Source organism: Lithobates pipiens, unplaced genomic scaffold, assembly GCF_037356315.1.
Source record: "Lithobates pipiens isolate NorthernLeopardFrog02 unplaced genomic scaffold, aLitPip1_a1.2 Scaffold_19, whole genome shotgun sequence".
In the NCBI taxonomy this organism is placed as follows: domain Eukaryota; kingdom Metazoa; phylum Chordata; class Amphibia; order Anura; family Ranidae; genus Lithobates; species Lithobates pipiens.
The window spans coordinates 442,910,105-442,934,194 of NW_027507764.1; the positions used below are offsets into that span (position 1 = coordinate 442,910,105).

At 40.2% G+C, this 24,090-nt stretch overlaps 1 protein-coding gene across 7 annotated transcripts in view; it reads right to left on the minus strand.

Annotated features, from left to right (window-relative positions):
- ST18 (ST18 C2H2C-type zinc finger transcription factor) overlaps positions 1–24,090 on the minus strand; it is a 322,431-nt gene that overhangs the window by 13,095 nt on the left and 285,246 nt on the right. For 2 of the 7 annotated variants that reach the window (XM_077492680.1, XM_077492677.1), the window contains exons 15-19: positions 20,698–20,760; positions 20,534–20,614; positions 16,997–17,218; positions 14,016–14,104; positions 2,612–2,715 (exon numbers count right to left, since the gene is read on the minus strand). In XM_077492680.1, coding sequence (XP_077348806.1) covers positions 2,612–2,715; positions 14,016–14,104; positions 16,997–17,218; positions 20,534–20,614; positions 20,698–20,760 — 559 coding nt within the window. Of the gene's footprint in view, positions 1–2,611; positions 2,719–14,015; positions 14,105–16,996; positions 17,219–20,533; positions 20,615–20,697; positions 20,761–24,090 lie in introns of all 7 variants that reach the window. The other 5 variants (XM_077492679.1, XM_077492676.1, XR_013277656.1 and 2 more) reach the window with 3 other exon arrangements.

Here is a 24,090-nt window from a genome sequence, read left to right on the forward strand (position 1 = left end):
CACTGGTGGTACAGCAAAGATGAAGATTTCTCTATCCCATCTCTGTGAAAGTTAGGGCAAGCAAGCTGCTTTTAGCTTTATGGTATCAGAGTCCGGCTGGCTGTGAACAGTATTATACTAGCCCTGCCCTTTTGCCATGCCCACAGTCTCTGACTGTCCTTTGTGCCATGTATGCAGTCTGTGACCATCTCTTGTGCCATGCCTGTAGTCTCTGACCGACCCTTGTGCCATGACTGCTGTCTCTGACTATCCCTTGTGCCATGCTTGCAATCTCTGACCGTCCCTTGTGCCATTCCCGCGGTCTCTGACCATTCCATGTGCCATGCCCACAGTCTCTGACTGTCCCTTGAGCCATGCCCACAGACTCTGACCATTTCTTGTACCATGCCCACAGTCTCTGACCGTCCCTTGTGCCATGCCCACAGTGTCTGACCATCCCTTGTGCCATGCATGCAGTCTCTGACTATCCCTTGTGCCATGTATGCAGTCTCTGCCTATCCGTTGTGCCATGTATGCAGTCTCTAATTATCCCTTGCGCCATGTATGCAGTCTGACCCTCTTTTGTGCCATGTATGGAGTCTCTGACAATCTCTTGTACCATGTATGCAGTCTCTGACCATGTCTTGATGCATGTATGCAGTCTCTGACCATCTCTTGTGCCATGTTTGCAGTCTTTGATCATCTCTTGTGCCATCTCTGCAGTCTCTGTAGACTGTGATGTAAGGGGGAGCTCCATGGACTCTTGTGTAAGGAGGGGGTTGTGGTGACCAGAGACTACATTACATCAGGCTCACAGCAGGGGTCTGGTGCGTCCCCCTTCACCGTTTCAGGTCCAATTTCAGCCCACATTTTTGGTTGAATTCGGATCTGAAACAGACCAAAAGATGCACCAGGCTCCTGTGCAAATTCACGCTGGAGCCACAGCGGAGATATAAGAACAAGCTCCATAGAGAGCCGGTCAAAATCTCCTGCTATTGCGAACCCAGACAAAATATTGATATTTTCACTGTTTTTTCATTTTATGTACTTTTTTGTGTCAGTGAAAAATGTGGCTCTGTCAATAAATTTCATGATTTTTGCCAGTAAATAATTAGTGCTGTTTGTAAATTTTGGGCGCCCTCTCAGTAAACTTCACTTTGGGGGGTTTGCAACACTGCACCCCAGTAAAGTGTCCCTACCCCTGCTATGTATCCCTAGCATGGCTTACCCATTTCTTGCATCTGGGACCAGTATAGCAGGTGCCGCCGTGTAGAGGGGAGGGAGAAGAGCGAACATACATCCGCTCTCTTCCCCTTCTTGTTCCTGACCCGGAAGCGATGTTGACAGTTTCCCGGGCCATCAGGGCATGCATGCCTGGTAGCATTGATGATCTAACATCAGCAGGAAAATAAAGTGTATGCCATATGGGGGTGGGGGGGTTGCATTATGGAGGGGAGGGGGTTGCAGGAGGATGGTTGGGGGGGGCACCAAAATGCACCTTTGCTTAAGTAGACAAAAATCCTTGCATCGGCCCTTATAGGATCTGCTGATTTTAAAACAATATACTACACAAGGAAAGGAACTCTAGAGACATAGGCCTAGATCAACAGCTTGCAATCCAGTCAGTCCACAATTTCTATGAGTTCCATTCATTCATGTAAGTGATGGGACTTGATTATGGTAACAGTTTTGGGTGGATTAGGTACTAAACTTTGCTTTCAGTGTCTGGTAATACTGATCCTGGAAGCTACCATGTGGTGTGTGGCCAGAAATGTATCAATTTTTAAGTTCAGAATAGCAAGAGACAGTTTAGAAGCACCAGTACACCGATCACCGCTGAAATAATATGGTCGTGTTTTTTAAAATTCCACAATATATGGAATAATTTGCCATTTGATCACACCCAGCATAGAGGAGATCGTAAGGAGAAGAATTGAGCCAAATGGGTTAAATACCATCATAGCATGATTTTTTATGTTTAGCGAAGGCCAATTTGTTCTGAAAGACATTATAGACGAAGGGAGATGCCTTTGCTCTTGGGTACGGGGGACATATAGAATGTCCACACTTATTATGGATATAGACTCAGAGAGGTGGATGTGTGGAGAGGCGATATTAAGGTATGTATAGAGCTCAGTAGGTGGAAGAACAAACTCAATGCTTTTAGTGGTGTGGTCCTTGTACAAATTTGACTTAGATTAGTGGAATGTGTTTTCTAAAACACATGGATAGGATTTGGGACTAGTAGCTTAAGGGCCTCACTGACTGACCCTTAATGCAAAGATATAAGCCTGTATTGTTGGGGGCAAAACCCTTGCTTGGTCTTTATTGTATTTCTGTTTGGTATCTTTGTTTGTGGTCCCAGAGAACAACAGAAAGCAATTGAGCAATTGTTTCCAAATTGAGGAACATTTTTTGAGCGGTCACCACACTGTCAAAAATTGGATCTCTTATCACTTTTTCTATTGGTAATAACTATAGGAAGTGAGGGTAAACCTTATCAACAGGGACAGAAACCACAGATAAACAAGGAGAAGTGTTTACTGGATTTCCGCTCTATTGAATAAAATTTTTGTATGCATAATTTGTGTTTTGAATAGAGGTGTAAACAGAAGGACTGAAATATTCTAACCTGGGTTTGAAGTTTCATCATATCAGCTTCTATCTTCAAATTTGATTCATTCAGTTCTTTGATCTCTTCATCTAAATTCCTGATATCATCCCCATTCTCTATGCCTGCTGGGTACATTAACACATTTATATTTATGAACAGTTGTTTTCAGGGTGATGCCAGTGTTCAGATGTATAGTACAACATCAATGAAATGTGGGAAGTGAGCTTGGTAGAACTACATTTAAAATATATAATTTGAGGGCTTTAATATAATCAATTATTCAATAGATGAACAACTTCAGCAGAAGCTAATTTTAACTAAAAATTTTGTTTTATAATGCTTGTTATGGAGTTTACAAAGATAGGAGAGGATAGTTTGAACAGAAATATTTCCAGAAAATAAAAAAATGGCATTTTATTATCCTTTTTTATTCCTTCCAACATTTTTTATTCTGTTTTGTATGACATTCACTATTAAAGGTGCATTAATATAGGAAACATCACATATGTTGAACTATTTTTTTCAGCTGCTTTTAAAGGAATCGGTTAAAGTTGTGCTTCACATTTAAAACAAATAGGGTTTATCCCTTCATACTGTATCTCTTTTTTAAGACATTTTAGTGTTTTTCTTGAACCTATGAATCATTAAATCACAATAAAGCTAGCCATGGGCCTGTAAAATGTAAAATGAGGTGAAGAGCAGCAAAGTAAGCTGAACCTGATTTATTAAAGTGGTTAGTAAATTAAAGTAGACCTGCTCACTTCAAACATCCAATTATTTGAAGAAGCTGAATTTTTTTCATTCTCTGCCTGTGATTAGAAAGGCTGATGGGCACTTTGGTTTTTAGAAGAATAGCTTAATTGCAGAATTACAATTTTTTTGTTTGTCTAAATATGTTCCTGCAGACTTGCTTAATCTGATGTTGATTTATTAATCAGTTGTGGACAATGCTTGTGATTCTTGGTCGCTTTTTTGTATTATGAGAAAACAACCAGTTCAGCAAGTTAAAGTAAACTGTGTTATCTTTAAAAGGACAAACTAAGCTTTTTGGCATACTGTATATGCACCATATATTGCTGTCCATGTTACATTAATCATTTTTAGAGTTTTTAGAGTTTGAAAGATTCCTAAGGACTTATCTTCAGGACCACGTACTGTCATGTGGGGGTGCCCCTAAAATTATACAACTACTGAATTCCAGACTGCAGGTATTTGCATAGGAACTTTTGTGGTCATAAGTGGTGCATTATATATATATATATATATATATATATATATATATATATATATATATATATATTTATATTATATATATTGTAGCTTAATCCTTTTTCACCAGTACAGACACACTTTGAAAAGCAGCTCAAAGCAGAAAGTAAAACAATTCAGTAAACTGCCAATACCCTCTAACAAATAATACAACTTTGCTAATTTTCTCTGAATTTACCTTCAATCTGAATTTGAGATAATTTGTGGAAGACAGATTATTCATTGTTTTTACAATGCTTGTAGGTGGTAGTACAGGTTTTAGCCAGACTGTGTGCTGTGCTAATGTCTCCTGCTCTGGCATGTGGAGGTTACAGTGGCCTCAGGTAGACTGGGGTTTCCAGGAAATACTAAGGAGTTTTCGGAAACGCTTCCTGTCTCCTAGGGATGTACAAATGGTTCAGCCAAGCATGAGTTCAGGCCGAACATAGGCTGTTTGCCCGTTTGATAAAAAACATTCAACCTTTCTTTAGGCCCGCCAAATGACCACAATGCACTGTGCCGCCACACATTGCATTGGAATCCTTGATTGGCTGAAGCAATGAAAGCTTTGCCCAATCAGGGCACCGAGCACGTTTAGAGCCATGATTGGATGCTGTCATGATGACTCTATCCATTCATGGCTCATTGCTCTTAGTCCCGGTTTAGGAGATATTTACTAAAAGACAGTCGCCGTTGTTTACAGTGCATGCACCATAGACAGCGACGCGCTGTCACACTATCGCCGTTAGCAGCGTGCCGCTGCTAACGGCAAAATGCCGTTAGTGGTGGCTCCTATGCTCATGCGCGGGAGTGACATCATTGCTGCTCAAGCGCTGTGAGTGGCCGGAGCAGGGATACCCGGAAGACGATGGATGCTCCATACTACAGGGGACAGCGGTGACATCGCTGGCTCCTGTGTCAGGTAAGTGACACATAATGGGATACTTTGCAGGGAGACAAAGAAGAAGTAAACCCATCAGGGTTTACTTCCTCTTTAATGCAGTATATTTCACTGTCTTAGTGCACAAGTTTAACGCCGTATATTTCAGTGCGTTATGTGCCATTTAACATAATATACTTCAGTGTGCTAATGCAAGTTTAACACTGTATATTTCAGTGTGTTACTTGCATTTAGCCCAGTATATTTCAGTGCATTACTGCAAGTTTAACACCATGTATTTGTGTGTGTTATGTGCCATTTAACACAGTATGTTTCTGTGCGTTAGTGCACATTTTATGCAATATATTTCAGTGCATATTGCCAAGTTGTCTCTAGTGCTAATGAGTAATGTTGGAGATGATGATGTGACTTAGGTGCCGGATAGAGCAGTGGAGGAAAGTCAGGGTGAGGTTGAGGAACAACCCCAATGAGGCAGCCATCACGGAAGAGTAGAGAGCAGCCACCCTATTCCCTTAAAAATGTGGAGCTGTTATCTCCCGACTCAGCTCAGTTAGCTGAGTTGTCAGGGCCTTTTTTAGCACATGTGCAGCCGATCACTCTGTTACAATTGCAAACTTTGTCTCAAGCACATCAAGAATGGCAAAAACACCAGCCATTTGGGTACTAAATGCTTGACAAGGCATTTACCCCCCTACCACTCAGCCGATTGGCAAGAACACATGAAAGCAACACAAAAGGAGCACAATTCTGTTCCTCCTCCTTACTCAACTCAGTCTGCCCCTCTATACCTAATGACCTCTCAGCAGTCTCCACTGACAGGGATGATGGTATAACGAAGGGTGTCCCAGGTCCTTGCAGCACATCTGCCAGTAGCACACCACCAGCTGTAGGCTATAGCTGGCACATTTCTCTGCCCCATCTTCTGCAGTGAAATAAATAATACAGTCACTGCCACCCACATGCCCAATGTCTAAATGCAAGCTTGTCAAAGCTACTGGCTCTACAACTTCTGCATTTCTGTCTGGCGGATTCTGCCCCCTTCTGTGAATTTGCAGAATGTGTTGTACCACAAAGGCAACTTTCCAGTCACTTTTTCTTTTCACGTAAGGCCATTCCAGCTCTTTCCCATCACATGGAAGGCAATGTTGTGCATCGCTGGGCAAAGCAGTCAGCCACAAAGTCCACGTTACTGCTGACATGTGGTCCAGCAAGCATGGTCAGGGACAATATAACAATATATTTTTATTTAACAGCACACTGCTTGCAACTCAGAAGCATGCTGGAAAGGGCTCAGTGCTGCAGTTTGTTGTGCCCCCACGTTTCCATACAGCTAGTTGTGGTGATGCGAGATTTGTCAGCTCTACTCCCTCCTCCTCCATCTCTCCCTCCTCCATGCCCTCCTCTGCTGAATTAACCTGTGAACCACAAGCACCCCCTAAGCATTCAAGGGGCTATTCATTGAGTCAGACTAAAATGTGCCATGCAGTGCTTCAGCTGGCATGTCTAGGGGACATGAATCACCTCAGAACAGAGATTCCTGCAGCTCTGCAGACGCAGGCCTAGAGGTGGTTCACACCATGCCAACTGGAGCCAGGAATGGTGGTGTGAAATAATGGCAGAAACCTCCTGTCTGCCCTTAGACAGGGAAAGTTGACACGTGTCATGCCTGGCCCATGTCCTCAGTTTGGTGGTGCAGCATTTCCTAAATAGGTACCCAGGGTTGGAAGATCTGCTAAAGCAGGCCAGAAGAATCTGTAGCCATTTTAGGTGGTCTACATAGCCAGTGCTCAATTGGTGGGAATTTCACCTGCCCATAATCCGCCTGATTTGTGACCAGGTGGTACTCGACTTTGGCAATGCTGCAACAGCTGCACATGCAGCAGAGGGCTGTAAAAGAATACCGGTGTGAGTATAGCACAATGACAGGCTCAGTCTGTCTCAGTTTTTTCCCTGCGCCAATGGCTGCTCATAAAGGATGCATGCACTGTACTGTCACCATTTGAGGAGGCCACAAGGATGGTGAGCCCCAACAATGCATGCATCAGTGACACAATCACTGTTTTGTTCCCGCTGGAGCAGACTCTGCGTGGCATTATGGACAGGGCACTCGAAGCAGAGCAGTGGGAGGAAGAGGAGGACTTCCTTTCCTCTCAAGGTCCACTTTATGCAGACACCATTGTTCCTATGCCACAGAACACACAAGAGGAGAGGGAGGAGGAGGGGGATTCTGGCAGTTTTGGAGACATTGAAGCAGAGAAAGACATATGTGAAACAGTAAGTGGTGGTTTTCCAATCCCCAGAACCCTTGTGAGTAGTACATGGCTGGGAAGAGGCAGTTGCAGATACTATAATCCTCAGTGACCCAGAGGAATCTGCTTCCTGTGCCTCCGCAAATTTGCAGTGCATGGGCTCTCTCATGCTTCAAAGCCTGCCAAAAGACCCAAGAATATGTGTCGTAAAGGAAAAGGGTCACTGTTGGTTGGCAATCCTCCTTGACCATTACAAGGGGGAAGTCTCAGAACTCATCCTGTCCCCACAGAGAGTGCAGAAGATGAAATCTGTTTAGGACACTTTAAAGAGGAGGTTATCTAATGCTTTTCTCGACTCTGGTAGGTTATAGTGTTGTGGAAAATTTAGTTTTGGGGCTTTTGTTGGTCAAGAGAGGAGCGCCGCCTAAGTGATGCTTTGCACAATTTTTTTAGTCCTCGCCGCCCAAGGCTGTCATCTTCCACATCTCATTGGCAGCCTCTCCATAACTTAGTGGATGATTATCTGGGGGTGAAAACAGAGATGGAGAGCTTTCCAGTCGACGATCCACAGGCTTACTGGATCATGGGAATAGACCACTGGCCAGAACTTGCCCAGTATGCAATTGAGCTGCTGGGCTGTCCTGCACCCAGCATGCTTTCCAAATGGACATTCAGTGCTGCTGGAGGTTTTGTTACTGATAATAGAACACATCTGTCCATAGACTCCATGGACCATCTGACATTAATCAAAATAAATCAGTCTTGGATTGCAAGCAGCTATGAAACCCCTGGTGTTGATATCGCCGATTAAGTGTTTTTGTGTTTTTGGGGATGTGGAATCTCTGCAAGACCTCTGGGCTGCGTTGTGGGTGTTGATTTCATCTGAATAAATTTTTTTGGTGTAGATTTCATGGGCACAATTAACACCCAAAGACCAAATTTTCTCCACCTGTTACTTCTATCCAAAATTCGTGGAAGAGACAACAGAATTTATCCAAAAAATCTCTAATCTTTTTCCAAGTGCACAACATTGTGGCCTTATCATACAGACAGACTAGGGAGGCACTCTATTGAAACCAGGCACTCTATTGAAAGGAATTTTAATTCTATGTTTTTACTTTAAGCATCAAAATATCACTGCTTATTAAAAAAATATGTTTTTTTTACAAACATTTTTTCATTGATATATGTCCCCCAGGGCAGTACCCAGACCCCATAACCAATGTATGCCCAATTACTTGCATATAAGCCTTCAAATTGGGCACTTCTTCATAGACTCCAATGGGATTATTATTCAAGTTCCAAACTTATGTTCAAAAGTTCTGGTGCAAACCGAACAGGGGTTGGTTGGCCCATTTCTACTGCTTTATACATGTTCAATGGAATTAAACTAAAAGGGATATTTTAACCAATATGGATACAGTATGGTACATCATACACCCTTGGAATAATTTTTTTTCCCCCTATTGTATTTAGATAAAAGCTGCCAAATATGGTAATTTACCAAGGGGGCCACCAGGCTTGGATGATTTGTTTTCAGAGCAAATTGTGGAAACTTCCTCCCCTTCCGGCTTATCTATTAGCTACTAAATAAATAGGCAGCCAGACTGACCAGGCAATGCAGAGGGTAGGAGGGGTGGGCCAGAGGGAGATCATATCAACTTTGGTTGCAATTTTCACCTTCTCATGTTTCTCTAGAAATAATGTTTACTGGCACCAATACATTTATATATCTAAGATTATATGTTCTATTTAAGGTGTGAAAACTAAACTTAACCAAACCAGTGTAATGGGGTACATAGGAAATAAGTTGTATACCTATAGTGAGCAATACATTTTAGACACACTTGAATCAAAACATCCATATGCCTTACCCAATGTAAACATAATGAGTGCATATTATTATTTATATTTTCATTTAAATTCCTGTAGTTTAAATAATTTTTGCTTTGTGAGTTTTTTTTTTTTTTATACTTATTATTTTTGATGATGTATTTTGTTTATCTTATTTCTGTAATTTCTGTAATACCTGTCATGGTCCATGAATGAAAATGTAGAAAGCACTGCTCCTAAACTGCCATTCCCAAACCAAATCAAGTTAAACTAAATACAGTATATTCCTTCATAGTTCATGCCACGGGGGGGGGGGGGGGGGGCAATACAATTTTTTCCCCAGCTTTGCATTAATGAATTAAAGGGGCAGTCAGTTTTTTACATTTGAGTGGTTTCTCTATGCCTCTGTGATTGAGCTCTCAGGCCTCTACACCTTTTATAGGATTTGCGAAGGGCTTTCACTTCCTTTGTTTTACTTTTTTTTTTAATTATGTTTTATATCATGGAAAAATATTGGTGAAATGCGTGAAAAGAGTGGGGGGAAAAATTCAAGGATGGATGGGAAGAGAGCTAGCAACTAAAGTCCCCAGGTGATAAAGGAAGTCAATGGTTAACTTGAGCCACCAGAATCTACTTATAACTGAGTTATCACCAACATGTGGACCAGTTCTTGAAGTATTTACAGTACTTCTTTGTGTTGTACTTAATATTTTATCATAAGTGAAGCAAGGTCACAAATAATACAGCAGATAAAAAAAATTGCAAAATGTCAGTTTTACTTTTTAAAAGCATGCTTGCTTTGTCCATTAATTAGCTTTGGAAAGTGATTGTTTTTTTGTGTGTCTTTATTAGATTTATGAAACTACACCAAGCTTCATAAAGCCAGGAGCCCTGAGTAGACCTGTTCACAAATACAGAAGATGGCTATTTATAATGGATGCAGCAGGGTCAATTTTGTATCAGAGTGTACAAGACACTCACAGATTGTCAGTTTATATTACCCTAAGCATCAAAGATACATTAAAAGTTATTCTTGAGATGAACTAGATAAAAAAATTAAATCTAAAATCAGTAATTCTCTACATATCTCTGTTGATGAGCTTAGCATCTGTGAAGGATCCATACTGATTTAACTGCAGTCAAAGCTAAATAAAAATGATCTACTTACCTGATCGCTAAAGGAAACAGATTCATTTTACAGATCTCTTTAATCCTAGGTTCACACCTATGCGTTTTTAGTGTGTTTTACAGTTTGCAGAAACTCACTACAGTCCGTTTAACATGGTTTCCTATGGTACTAGTTCACATCTACTGTATGCATTTTGCGGCTGGTGCGTTTTTGGAAAGGCCAGCTTCTTTTTTGTTTTTTAGTAGGTAATCAGCAGCGGCGAGGAAGAAAACGGCGACGCGAGAAGGAAGAATAAGAAGGCGATGGTGAGGAAGAAAAGACGGGGACACCGGGAGATGACAGCTCTGGGAGAATACTGTGGAGGAAGAAGACGAGGGCCAGGGAGAGACGACACAGGAGAGAGGACGACTCAGAGCTATTTTACTAATAAAGGAATTGTCAAAAACTAGCTCTTGTTTTTTTTTTACTTTTCACTGCTTTTTTGGTGAATGGGTAGGGGTACGATATACCCAATACCCATTCACATAGGGTGGGGGGGGCAAGATCTGGGGATCCCCTTGTTTGAGGAGGCTTCCGAATTCCAATAACCCCCCCACCTGTAGACCCCGACAACCACCAGCTAGGGTTGTTGGGAAGAGGTCCTTGTCCTCTTCAACATAGGGGCAAGGTGCTTTGGGGTGGGGGATGTAGAGGCCCCCCTGCCCCAAAGCACCCATTCCCCCATGTTGAGGGCATGCAGTCTGGTATGGTTCGGGGGGGTCACTCTTCCCCTCCCTTTCCTGACCTGCCGGGTGGGATGCTTGGATAAGGGTCTGGTATGGATTCTGAGGGGGACCCATGCCGTTTTTTTAAAAATTTGGGCATGAGGGGATCCCATTCAAATTCATACTAGAGGGGAACCTCAACAGTGCTTTTTTGGCAAATTTTTTTGCCGGCAAATTCTTTTTTTTACATTCAGCTTTCAGCTTTTATCCCAGTTTATATCTTCTAGCAAGGTTTATAGTTTGGGGAAGTTTGCTCTTTGGAAATTAAATGTCTTTGTATTCCTCTTGTGTTTTCTATTTGTGTGATTTATACTGAAGCTAATTGACCTGTGATCGCTGTTTCCTAAATTGCCCCTTACAGCTGATGACTCATCGGTTGATCACTCATCGATTGATAAGAACATGGCGCTCCATCCCCCTGCTTACCAACCAGCTTTATACACTGTGTTTTACAGTGCATTTAAAGAGTAAAATACACAATGCATAAAAACTGCATGTAAAAACACATTAAAAAAACGTTGGTTTAAAAATAAAAAATGCACTGAAAAATATGCCTGAAAAATGCATCAGACGCAGCCGCATAGGTGTGAACCTAGACTAAAGGGGATATCAGGACAAGGATAATTTTAAAGTAAAGCCACCATGAAGGAAATATTTCCCCTGCCTTTCCCAACCCCTCAAAATTTTCATTATCTTGCTGTCCTGTTGATGTTCCAGTTTCACTACTTTGTGACGTAATAATCGGAACAAACATGCAACTATTGCAGTCAGGACTCATGGGTCTTATTTTTAATCAATGCCACTTTTTGCTTTCAATGGGATTCTGCAGTGTTGACTTTACGTGGGTTTTGTATGCATTATAACGCAGAGAGCATTTCATAATTGAATTTGCCATGTCACATGAGCAAGCTTTCCTTCCCTGACTTTAAAAAAATAAATAAAAATGTATTTGTTCTTTGAACATGAATAGCACCTCCATGGAATCCTGCAGCAAGGAGTACATTTGCAAAACACACCACAACGTTTTATAAACGTAATGGTATTTTTAAGTAGCAGCATGGACACAGTAAGTTAATATCTGCTGCTTTTCTTTAAAGGGGCCTAAGTAGTGAATTGTCATCTTCAGAAGGGGGTCAGAAATGTCATCTCAGGTATTTCTCTCAGGAAGGATTCCCTACATGATTTTGTTTATATATAGTGCCTTGAAAAAGTATTCATACCCCTTGTAATTTTTCAAATGTTGTCATGTTACAACCAGAAATGTAAATGTATTATATTGGGATTTTATGTGATAGACCAACACAAAATGGCACATAATTGTGAAGTGTAAGGAAAATAATAAATGTTTTTTAATTTTTTTTTTACGAATAAATATATGAAAAGTGTGGCGTGCATTTGTATTCAGTCCCCTTTACTCTGATAACCCTAACTAAAATCTAGTGGAACTAATTGCCTTCAGAAGTCACCTAATTAATAAATAGAGCACACCTGTGTGCAATTTAATCTCAGTATAAATACAGCTGTTCTGAGAAGCCCTCAAAGGTTTGTTAGAGAACCTTAGGGAAAAAAAACGACATCATGAAGGCCAAGGAACACACCAGCCAGGTCAGGGATAAAGTTGTGAAGTTTAAGGCAGGGTTAGGTTATCAAAAAATATCCCAAGCTTTGAAAATATCATGGAGCACTGTTCAATCCATCATACAAAAATGAAAAGAGTAGGAGTAAGAGTAAGAGAGGCACAACTGCAAACCTACCAAGACGTGGCCATCCACCTAAACTGACAGGCTGGGCAAGGAGAGGAGTAATCAGAGAAGCAGCCAAGAAGCCCATGGTAACTCTGGAGGAGCTGCAGAGATCCGCAGCTCAGGTGGGAGAATTTGTCCACAGGACAACTATTAGTTGTGCACTCCACAAATCTGGCCTTTATGGCAAGAAGAAAGGCATTGCTGAATGAAAGCCATAAGAAGTCCCGTTTGCAGTTTGCCAGAAGCCATGTGGGGGACACGGCAAACATGTGGAAGAAGGTGCTCTGGTTAGATAAGACCAAAACTGAACTTTTTGGCCTAAAAGCAAAACGCTATGTGTGGCGGAAAACAAACACTGCACATCACCCTGAACATATACAGGGCAATCTTAGAAAAAAACATGTTAGAGACTGCAGAAGACTTGATACTGGGGCAGAAGTTTACCTTTCAGCAGGGCAACGACCCTAAACATGCAGCCAGAGCTGCAATGGAATGGTTTGGATCAAAGCATATCCATGTTAGAATGGCCCAGTCCAGCCCCAAATCCAGTTGAGAAACTGTGAAAAGATTTTAAAATTGCTGTTCCATCCAGACACGCTCTATCCAATCTGACAGAGCTTGAGCTATTTTTCAAACAAGAATGGGCAAAAAATTCACTCTCTAGATGTGCAAAGCTGGTAAAGACATCCCCAAAAAGACTTGCAGCTATAATTGCAGTGAAAGGTGGTTCTACAAAGTATTGACTCAGGGGGGCTGAATGTACGCTACACTTTTCAGATATTTATTTATAAAAAACTTTGAACACAATTTATCATTTTCCTTCCACTTCACAATTATGTGATACTTTGTGTTGGTCTGTCACATAAAATCCCAATAAATACATTTACGTTTTTGGGTGTAACCTGTCAAAATGTGAAAAATTTCAAGGAGTATGAATACTTTGTCAAGGCACTTTAGTTATTAACATTTTGAGGAGTCCCCCTTTAACTGCTCACTCTTGATTTAACACATACAGTATATTGAATATTTTAAAATGTTAAAGTCAATGTTGTTTGCTGTCCCCCTCCCAAACACACATTTATTTCCTTCTGTTTAGATTTTAGGTAGCTATGTAATGATTTTACTTTTAGTACACAAAAGTCTAAATGCTGAATGTTATAAGAACATCTTTTTAACCAAGACATCTCATTGAATTATTTCTGCAAAGTCTGTTGATCATTATACCCCTGGACTCCGAGACTTAAAAAAATTAACATTCTCTGTCAATGAGTGGGAGTAACTTTGGAAAGCAAACGTGAAATACAGGATTTGATTTTTCTTTTACGGGTTATAACAGTTACCTTTGATATCCTTTTACAGCCTTAGGCAAAGCATTGGAGTGGACTCATGATATATTACAAAAAGCCACCTAAATGTCAGAAATCATATTCACTTGGAGAAATGCATTTATTTTGCTTTCATGTTTGAATGAAACATTTATGAGTATCAAAGACGAGGATGTATTTAGATTAGTTGCGGCAGCCTTTCATAAACATTGATAAACAGCACCTTACCTCCGCTTGTCTTCAGCTTTACACTCATTAGTTCCTCTGATGTTTTTCCCTTTTTTATGGCTTGTGCATTTAAAGGGCAACCAGATAAACTGTAAATCATGTAAGAGAAAATATTTAGTGTTAGCTTAAAAAATCTCCTAAAATTATAAAAAGTGTAGTGATCTGTAAATGAACAAAAGTGGCAAAATATGGATTACATTGGGTGCAGCAACTTTGATGGTGCCCATGGAAAATCAATTTGCTTTGGTAAGGTTTGCCCCTTTTACTTATCACAATGAAGAAAATTTGTAATCAGGGCAGGTTACAAATCCTGCCTGACTAATTGTTTCTGATGAGCATCATTACTCTATAGAATAGAGACAGTCACTTAAAGTAGAACTATAGGCAAAACTTTTTTTTACAATTTGGATATAGCAAGAGAGGGTTATAACCCTTGACAGATTTTTTTTTTCACCATCTGTATCCGATTGCAAACAGGAAGTGAGAGGAAATTCCTGCAAACTAAGGGAGTTCCTTGGGGAACCCCAGGTCACCGGGACTAGTGTCCCAATTCGAAGATTCCCACGCTATTACTTTTCTGGGGAAATCCCAAAATTTTCTTTTACCTTTAATGATAATGGTAAACAGGACAAGTAGAGAGGGTGAATCTCCTTAACAGGGGCACAGACAGCAATAAAATCGGACAGATGTTCTAATCCCTCTCCAGTCTATCCAAAAAAAAAAAAAGCTTTAGTTATACTTTAAGGCTGAAAAATAGTTCATAATTAGGAGATCAAGGGGAGTTTAAATTGAATTGGTCTGGCTTCCAGCTTCATCTAGATGGAATGGTCATCACAAGTTGGCACAAGCACAGCAATTTCTCTCTCTCTCTCATATATATATATATATATATATATATATATATATATATATATATATAAAATCTTCAAATCTTCTTTTGAGCAATAATCCCCCTATAGTGATGCTACCTTTGGAGTTTGATCTGCTGTCCTTCCCAGGTAGTTGCTGCTGCATGCATGGCTCAGTGTATAAAACGCTGACAGGCAGGAGCAGCCATTATGATAGAATAGACTTTACAAATCTTACCTGTCAGACATTTTTGTTTTTTAAGTTTAATTCTACTTTAAGGAAAGTGTGAGATCTTTTATTTCTTCATATAAGCCAATGTAAACACATGAAAATCACATTTCAAACATCCACATAATAAGTGGTGGCTTTTTCTTTTGGGGGGCAGCAAACCCCCCCCCCCCCTCCCAGGAAGCCAGTGGTGTGGCACTGAAGGGTGGCCAGTGGCATAGCACTACCACCCCAATCCCGGGTGGCCATTGATTCGGCACTTACTCAATCTAGGTGGCAAGCTGTGGCACAGTCCTTCCATCATGTGTGCTGTGGGGTGTGGGCAGTGTCTCCGGTGTCCACTCCCTCCAGCAGCTTTCTCTACCATTTTCCACCTAATCGCTAGGCATCCAGTAGGACCGCCTGATGCTTTGGCCAATCGGGAAACAGGTCTCACAACCTGGAAAATAAAACAGCGCTAGCAGCCTATATCAAGCAATATACATCCTAATACACAGTGCTTAATATATCAATGTAAAGAGGAAACAAAAACATAAAATCTAAAAGTATTCAGGTGCTTCAGTGAAAAGTGCAACAGTGCTCCAAAACTTTTGAACCAGTGAAGCGGCTCCCTCTTTGGTGTACCCACTCACCAAAATTATCGGATCCTCAGCTTTGCAGTCTAGGATCAAAAAGGCATTACTCAAATGATCTGGGTATATGCTGGATGGTTCCTCAGGACATCATGATGTCCCTGATGACGCCCTGGAGGAGGGGTAAAATGTGTCAATGTACTTCCGGTTCGTGTTAACCACTGGCACAAATTTCTGTCTCCATGGAAGGCACGCCATTCTGCAGAGAACTTTTGATTTTTTTTTACTGCTGCCTGTTTTTTTCCAAAAATCCTGTAAGTTGCGCATTATATGCGCTTCATGATTGATGCCAAACATTATTTCACTATGAGTTCTCTCTCTCTGTTTCCCCATCTATGGAGTGTGGTATATCCTTCTTGTCTTAAAACATCTCCCTGCAAGATTTTACTGAGGAACCATCTAGCATATCCCCAGATCATTTGATCAATGCTTTTTTGATCCCAGACACAAATCAATAATTTTGGTGAGTGGGGACACCAAAGGGGGAGCCACTTCACTGATTCATGTTCAAGTTTTGGAGCACCGTTGCACTTTTCCCTGAAGCACCTGAGCACTTTTAGATTTTATGTTTTTGTTTTCTCTTTACATTGATATATTAAGCTCTGTGTATTAGGATGTATATTGCTTGATGTAGGTTGCTAGCGCTGTTTTATATATTTTCAATTGTTTTAAGGTTGTAGCACCTTTGTGCAGCAGCTGCGGTCTTCCTATTCATTTTCATAAATTTTTGTTTATTCATATTTCACTATTTAAGTTAACTCTCCAGCGCAATTTTTTGAATTCGATATATTAATACCTCACGACCTGCCTCCTGTTTGGCTTTGGATTGTACCAAAGAACAAGCTCCACTTTTTGTGTTTACACTATGAATGGTGTAATATGGATGCAAATATTAACATACAAATTTTAGCTGTATTATTAAATTATTTTTATGCCAGGGTCTTTAAAATGTCTTTGGGCACTATACATTTTATTCAACTAACGGTCATAGGGGAAAATTACTTTTGGTACTGCTGTAGTAAACTCAGCTCTTACTATAATAACAATTTTAGATTGCCTTCCATCTCACACACACATACACCTGTACTTGCCCCCTCATTCATAGATAAACCAGCTGTGGAAACTTAGATGATGATATTCATTATAAGGTGTTAAATAGAATTCATAGCAGCCCTTTTAGCAGCATAGAAGACTTGCAGTATGAGATACCATATATTTGTATGGTAGAAAGTATAGCATGAAAATTGCAAACAGGTAAAAAAAAGTAATTACCTTCGGTGAGTGACAAAAACATTATTGACATGGCCCAGTCCATTGCAGCCTGGAAGTGGACAATGTGGCAACTCCTGCTTATTCTGTTTGCAGGTCAGTGATGCACCATTCAAAGAGCTGTCCTTCTGCCTTTTTGCAGCCAAGGGGCAACCAGAAGCACTTCGGTGGGATGTGTATTTGCCAGATATATGTCCCTGGCCCTCACAGCCTGAAACTGGACACCTGTTCAAACATGTAATGATACTATCATTGTAGACCTTTCTATCATACAAATCATTTTACGTGTTCAAAACAATTCTCAGTAATTTTATTAGTTAATTTTATGAACAATATATCTTCAGGGGAAAAGTTCCAGTGATATTTTTTTATTCCTCTGTACAAAAATGCTCTGACCTTATCTAATCTAAGCACAGCTAGTTTATAAATGCCCACAACATGTGTATTCAAAGATTATTTTTTGACTTGCACACTTTTTTAACTTACGCAGGGCATACAAATACAGTTTGTGCAAGAAATGTAGATAAACCACCTTGGGTTCTGTGTCAGACATGATTAAAAACATCCAGAAGGAACAGATATTATTTAAAGCTGAACTTTGGGCAGAAATGTTTCTTAATATCTATAATGGTGCTTTCTCACCTTGAACAAATGTGGTGTTGCATGCATTAATAGGTATATTACCGCTTCAGTACTGGGCACTTTTACCCCCTTCCTGCCTAGACCAATTTTCAGCTTTCAGCGCTGTCACACTTTGAATGACATTTGCGCAGTCATGCAATGCTGTACCCAAATTAATTTTTTATCATTTTTTTCACACAAATAGAGATTTCTTTCGGTGATATTTAACCACTGCTGTGTTGTTACCAGGCCCTTTGGGTCTGGTATGAATATTAAAGGGAACCCTGAACCAAAAATGTTTAAAAAAATTGCGCGGGGGTCCCCCCAAAATCCGTACCAGACCCTTATCTGAGCAGTCCACAGGAAAATAGGGGGGATGAGAGAGCACCCCCCTCCTGAACCTGAACCATACCAGGCCACATGCCCTCAACATGGGGAGGGTGCTTTGGAGTAGCCCCCCAAAGCACCTTGTCCCCATGTTGATGGGAACAAGGGCCTCATCCCCACAACCCTTGTCCGGTGGTTGTGGGGGTCTGCAGGCAGGGGGCTTATTGGAATCAGGAAGCCCCCTTTAAAAAGGGGACCCCAGATCCTGGCCTCCCCCCTATGTGAATTGGCCCCCCTCCTGAACCGTACCATGTCGTTTTTTTGAATGAGTTTTATCTATATTTCTGAGACCCGACAATTCATTACAGCTTTAAATAACCTTTTTCCTTTAGAAGTGTAATTTTGCTGTGGTAATGTTCTAAACACTGAAAACTGCGCCACTTTACAGGAATACTAAGGACACCTCCCAGGCATGATATTTAAAGGAATGTTTCATTTTTATTGTTTCCGTTTAAGCATTATTAAAATCATTGCTCCCAAAAAGATGTTTGCATTGATACATGTCTCCTGGGGCAGGACTCGGGTCACCCAACAATTTTTATGACAATAACTTGCATATGAACCTTTAAAATGAGCACTTTTCAATTTTCATGTTCATGTCCCATAGACTTTAACAGTGTTCGTGTGTTCATCCAAATTTTCTGCCCGTTCTGCAATTTTTTGCCTGCAAGTTTTGGTGCAAACCAAACCAGGAAAGGGGGGGGGGGTGTTCGGTTCATTCTTAATCAAGAATTGCAAGAAAAGTATGGCATTCTGATTTAAAATGTGTTCGTATTTTAATAGAGCATCTGCCATTGCAAACTTCTGGACTTGAGCTGTAAAGCTATAAACACAACTACAGTTAATGATAGATGTTTAATTCATCTGTTAAGCACAAACAGGAATTAAAAGGGGAGTAAACTATATAGAAAAGGGGGAGGTGGTCATGTGAAAAAAGGAAATACCGGGAATAGTAAATGCATCCTAGATTAACAGTAGCAGCAAATCATGTGAAGCACTCTTTCAGGCTTATGCAAAGTGTTAAAGTACTCTTAATAGAGCACTAAAGCTTTACCATTCCTGCTAAAGCTATAATATCATATGTATGATATTGTCAGGAAGATCAAGTGTATGGTCCTGCCCAAAGATCAATACACATGGTTATGGCCAAATGTAATCATGTGCACATACACTGGCTTTGGTACCAATAATTTTTTAACCCTTTCCTGCCCCCTGTACACATATCTTGTCAGCTTGGGTGTACTATCAGGTACATGAGAGATATACTCATACTATACTTAAACTGATTTGTACATTAGAGCAGTTCTAAACAGCCATTATACATCATACATGGAAATACTGGATATTATGATGATGTAAGTGATGGCATAAATATCGTGACATTAAGCAAGTATAAAGCCTTGCAAACACTGACACTAGGGGATCTAGATATAAAACAAAAATTCCATTCTTAATGGCGACGGTGGTGGGCGGGCAAGCGATCATGACTGACAATGAATCTTCACCAGGGGACACTTTAAAAAATAAAAAAAATAAAGGACTTGTCAAAACTGTGTCTGCCTTTTTATTTACTTTTCAGCACTATTTTGGTGAATGAGTAGGGGTACTAAGTACCCCTACTCATTCACATAGTGGACGGGCGAGCGATCATGACTGACAATGAATCTACAACAGGGGACACTTTTAAAATAAAAATAAATAAAGGACTTGTCAAAACTATGTCTGCCTTTTTATTTACTTTTCAGCACTATTTTGGTGAATGAGTAGGGGTAATAAGTACCCCTACTCATTCACATGGGAGGGGGCTGAGATCTGGGGGCCCCCTTGTTAAAGTGGGCTTCCAGATTCTGATAAGCTTCCCACCCGCAGACCCACACAACCACTGGCCAGGTTGGCAGGGAAGAGGTCCTTGTCCCCATCAATCTCATGTCTGAGATTTACAACCACTTTAATGCTTTTTGTTTTTAGTATTTTTGTATTGATTATATGAATTATAGTCACTTGTGTGCATTTCCTCTTTTATTGGACAATATATATGGTGCTCATGTTATATATTTTTGCGGTTGCAGCTATTTTTTACTTGTAGCTTCTCCTAAAGGTACAGTGTGTGTTTTATTTGATTACTATTTAAAAAAGAACACATCTGGAGTTTTTATTGGCCAGGATATTCCTGTCCTATTCACTTATACAGGTCCCTATGATGTTTTGGTTGACTGAAGATTTAAGCTATGCTTGCTGAAGTAGGCAAGACCCTGATGCTGAGAACACATTTTTAATTTCTGTTATAACAATATAATCACATGTGTTCCTGGCTAAAATATCTGCATACACACATACACGCAAGCAAAGCACTCTCATATACAACTTTGCCTTTTCCATCTTTAACCGGATTAGCAACAGAGGCACTGGAGAAAGGAAAGAATATCCAAGAACACCATTCTCATCACTCTGTAGTAATCTAACTAAACACATGCTTAAATATAAACAGAAAAAAAGATATAAAGTAGGAACGTTATAAATGTGTTTGCTTACTTAAGTTCTGGGTCTTCTTTATCTTCTTTGCTTGGAAATGCCTTGACCCCACTTTTTCTGGCTCTTGGACACCCTGATAAACTATGGAAGTAATTAATATAATAATTATTTATATATCACAACCTATTGGTAGATGAGATGATGCACCTAGAGAAACATTTTACCTTCTATGAGATGCATAATTTCCAGTAACATGTCCAGATCCATCACAGCCTGGTGTCGGACACCTGAAGACATAATAATCATCACTTGTTCCATTCACTTGCAATGCACATGCTGTTAGGTTCCCGATGCATATAGTCTTGTGATTAAGTAATTTCTCTTGAGCTATTTGGTTGCATAGCATAAAGAGGGAGACTACACTTTACAGAGTTTGCTATTTTGCAGATTTTGTGCCACTGCCCCACCTTTTGCCTTCTCCCTGGACTGCCAATAAACATGTCAAAAAAGACAATGTGACTCCTGACCTCTCCTCTTCCTTTATGTATCCCCTCGCCCCTACCAGCTTGCAGCACATGTACATATAACCCTGATTTGAACATTCATCTAGCCAATAGGAATGCATACTAGAAATGGATTTTAGAATTAGCTGAAATTAGAAAATGCTTTGAGTCTTTTCCAGTAATACATTATAATTAAACTAAAGAGGTCTTTTCTATACTTGAATTGAACTGTTCTGAGGCCTCAGTGGTTTACATCTTGAATTTGTCTAATAAATTTAGTAACTAGTAATCTGTCTTTACGGTAATGGCATCATTTACTTTATATATGATGTTTCTATTAGAAAGTGTTTTTGTTTCCTTTCTGGATTCCAGGAAAATATGATTACAAATATTTTCTAATTGTTTGATTTAGAACACTGTAACCACTTCAATACAGGCCAATTTTCAGCTTTAAATGCTGTAACATTTTGAATGACAATTGCGCAGTCATGCAACACTGCACCCATATGAAATTTTGATCATTTTTCCCTTTTACAAATAGAGCTTTGTTTTGGTGGTATTTGATCACCTCTGCAGTTTTTATTTTTTTGCGCTATAAACGAAAAAAGAGTGACAATTTTGAAAAAAAGACAATCATTTTTAATTTTTGCTATAGTAAATATCCCAATTTTAATAAAACAAAAACAAATTTCTTCCTCAGTTTAGGTGGATATGTATTCTTCTACATATTTTTGGTAAAAAAAAATCACAATAAGCGTATATTGATTGGTTTGCGCAAAACTTATAGCACATACAAAATAGGGGATAGATTTATGGCATTTTTTTTTTTTTTTTTTTTTACTAGTAATGTCGGCTATCTGCGATTTTTATCAGGACTGTGATATTGCGATGGACAGATCGGACACTTTTGACATTATTTTAAGACCATTGACAATTATACAGTGATCAGTGCTATACATGTGCACTGATTACTGTATAAATGTCACTGGCAAGGAAGGGGTTAATACCAGGGGGTCATAAAGGGGTTCAATGTGTTACCTAGGGAGTGATTCTAATTGTGAGGGGAGGGGACCGACTGGGGGAGGTGATGATCGATGTTCCTATATACAAGGAACACAAGATCTATCTCCTCTCCCCTCACAGGATGTGGATCTGTGTGTTTACACACACAGATCCACGTCTCTGCTCTGTGACAAGCAATAGTGGGTGCCCGGCAGACATCGCGGCCACAGGCCATGGCGGGCACGCGTGTGCCCCCTAAACGGCCGGGAAACTGAGGATGTTATGTTCCTATACGCGGGATGGGAAGTGGTTAAAATACACCTCTTACAAATATGGGCAAATAAGAACATATACATTATATCACAAAAGTGAGTATACCCCTCACATATTTTATTATATCTTTTCATGTGACAACACAGAAGAAATGACACTTTGCTACAATGTAAAGTAGTGAGTGTAGAGTTTGTATAACAGTGTAAATTTGCTTCCCCCTTAAAATAGCTGAACAAACAACCATTAATGTCTAAACCGCTGGCAACAAAAGTGAGTACACCCCTAAGTGAAAATGACCAAATTGGGCCAAACTGGCAATATTTTGTTTGACCACCATTATTTTCCAGCACTGCCTCAACCCTCTTGGTCATGGAGTTCACCAGAGCTTCACAGGTTGCCACTGGAGACCTCTTCCACTCGTCAATGATGACATCACTGAGCTGGTGGATGTTAGAGACCTTGCTCTCCTCCACCTTCCATTTGAGGATGCCCCACAGATGCTCAATAGGGTTTAGGTCTGGGGACATGCTTGGCCAGTTCATCACCTTTACCCTCAGCTTGTTTAGCAAGGCAGTGGTCATCTTGGAGGTGCATTTGGGGTAGTTATCATGTTGGAATACTGCCCTGTGGCCTAGTCTCTGAATGGAGGGGATCATGCTCTGCTTCAGTATGTCACAGTACATGTTGGCATTCATGGTTCCCTCAATGAACTGTAGTTCCCCAGTGCCAGAGCACTCATGTAGCCCCAGACCATGAAACACCCCCCACCATGCTTGACTGTAGGCAAGACACACTTGTCTTTGTACTCCTCACTAGGGATGAGCCGAACACGCAAAGGCCATTAAAGTCTATGGGACACGAACATGAAAAATCAAAAGTGCTAATTTTAAAGGCTTATATGCAAGTTATTGTCATAGAAAGTGTTTGAGGACCTGGGCCATGGGAGATGTATTTTTAAAAAACAGCATTAAAAAAATCAGGAGCAGTGATTTTTTTTAATGCTTAAAATGAGACAATAAAAATGAAATATTTCTTTAACTATCGTGCCTGGGGGTGTCTATAGTTTGCCTGTAAAGTGGCGCATTTTTCCCATGTTTAGAACAGTACCACAGCAAAATGACATTTCTAAAGGAAAAATTTCCATGTAAACCATGTCTGTAATGAATTGTCGGGTCTCGGCAATATAAATAAGACTCATTGATAAAAAGAGCATGGCCCCCCCCCCCTCCCCACCTCCCAGCCCATTACCATGCCCTTTGGATCTGGTATGAATATTAAGGGGAACCCTGAACCAACATTTAAAAAAAAATTGCGTGGGGGTCCCCCTAAAATCCATACCAGTCCCTTCAGGTCTCATATGGAAATTAAGGGGAACTTTGTGCAAAATTTTAAAAAAATGGCGTAGGGGTCACCCCCAAAATCCATACCAGACCCTTATCCGAAACTGAAGGGTCTGGTATTGATTTTGGGGGTGACCCCTCTGCCCTTTTTCTTTTAATTCTGCACAGGGTTCCCTTTAATATTTATACTAGACCCAAAGGGCCTGGTAATGGACTGACAATTCATTACAGTCGCGATCAGTTTTAAATGACAATTTTTCTTTTAGAAATATCATTTTGCTGTGGTACTGTTATAAACATGGGAAACATGCACCACTTTACAGGTATATTATAGACACCCCCAGGCACGAAATTTAAAGGAATTTTACATTTTTATTGTTTCACTTTAAGCATTAAAAAAACACTGCTCTAAAAAAAGGGGCATTTAAAAAAAAAAATTTGCATCGATATATGTCCCCTGGGGCAGGATCCAGGTCCCCAAACACTTTTTATGACAATA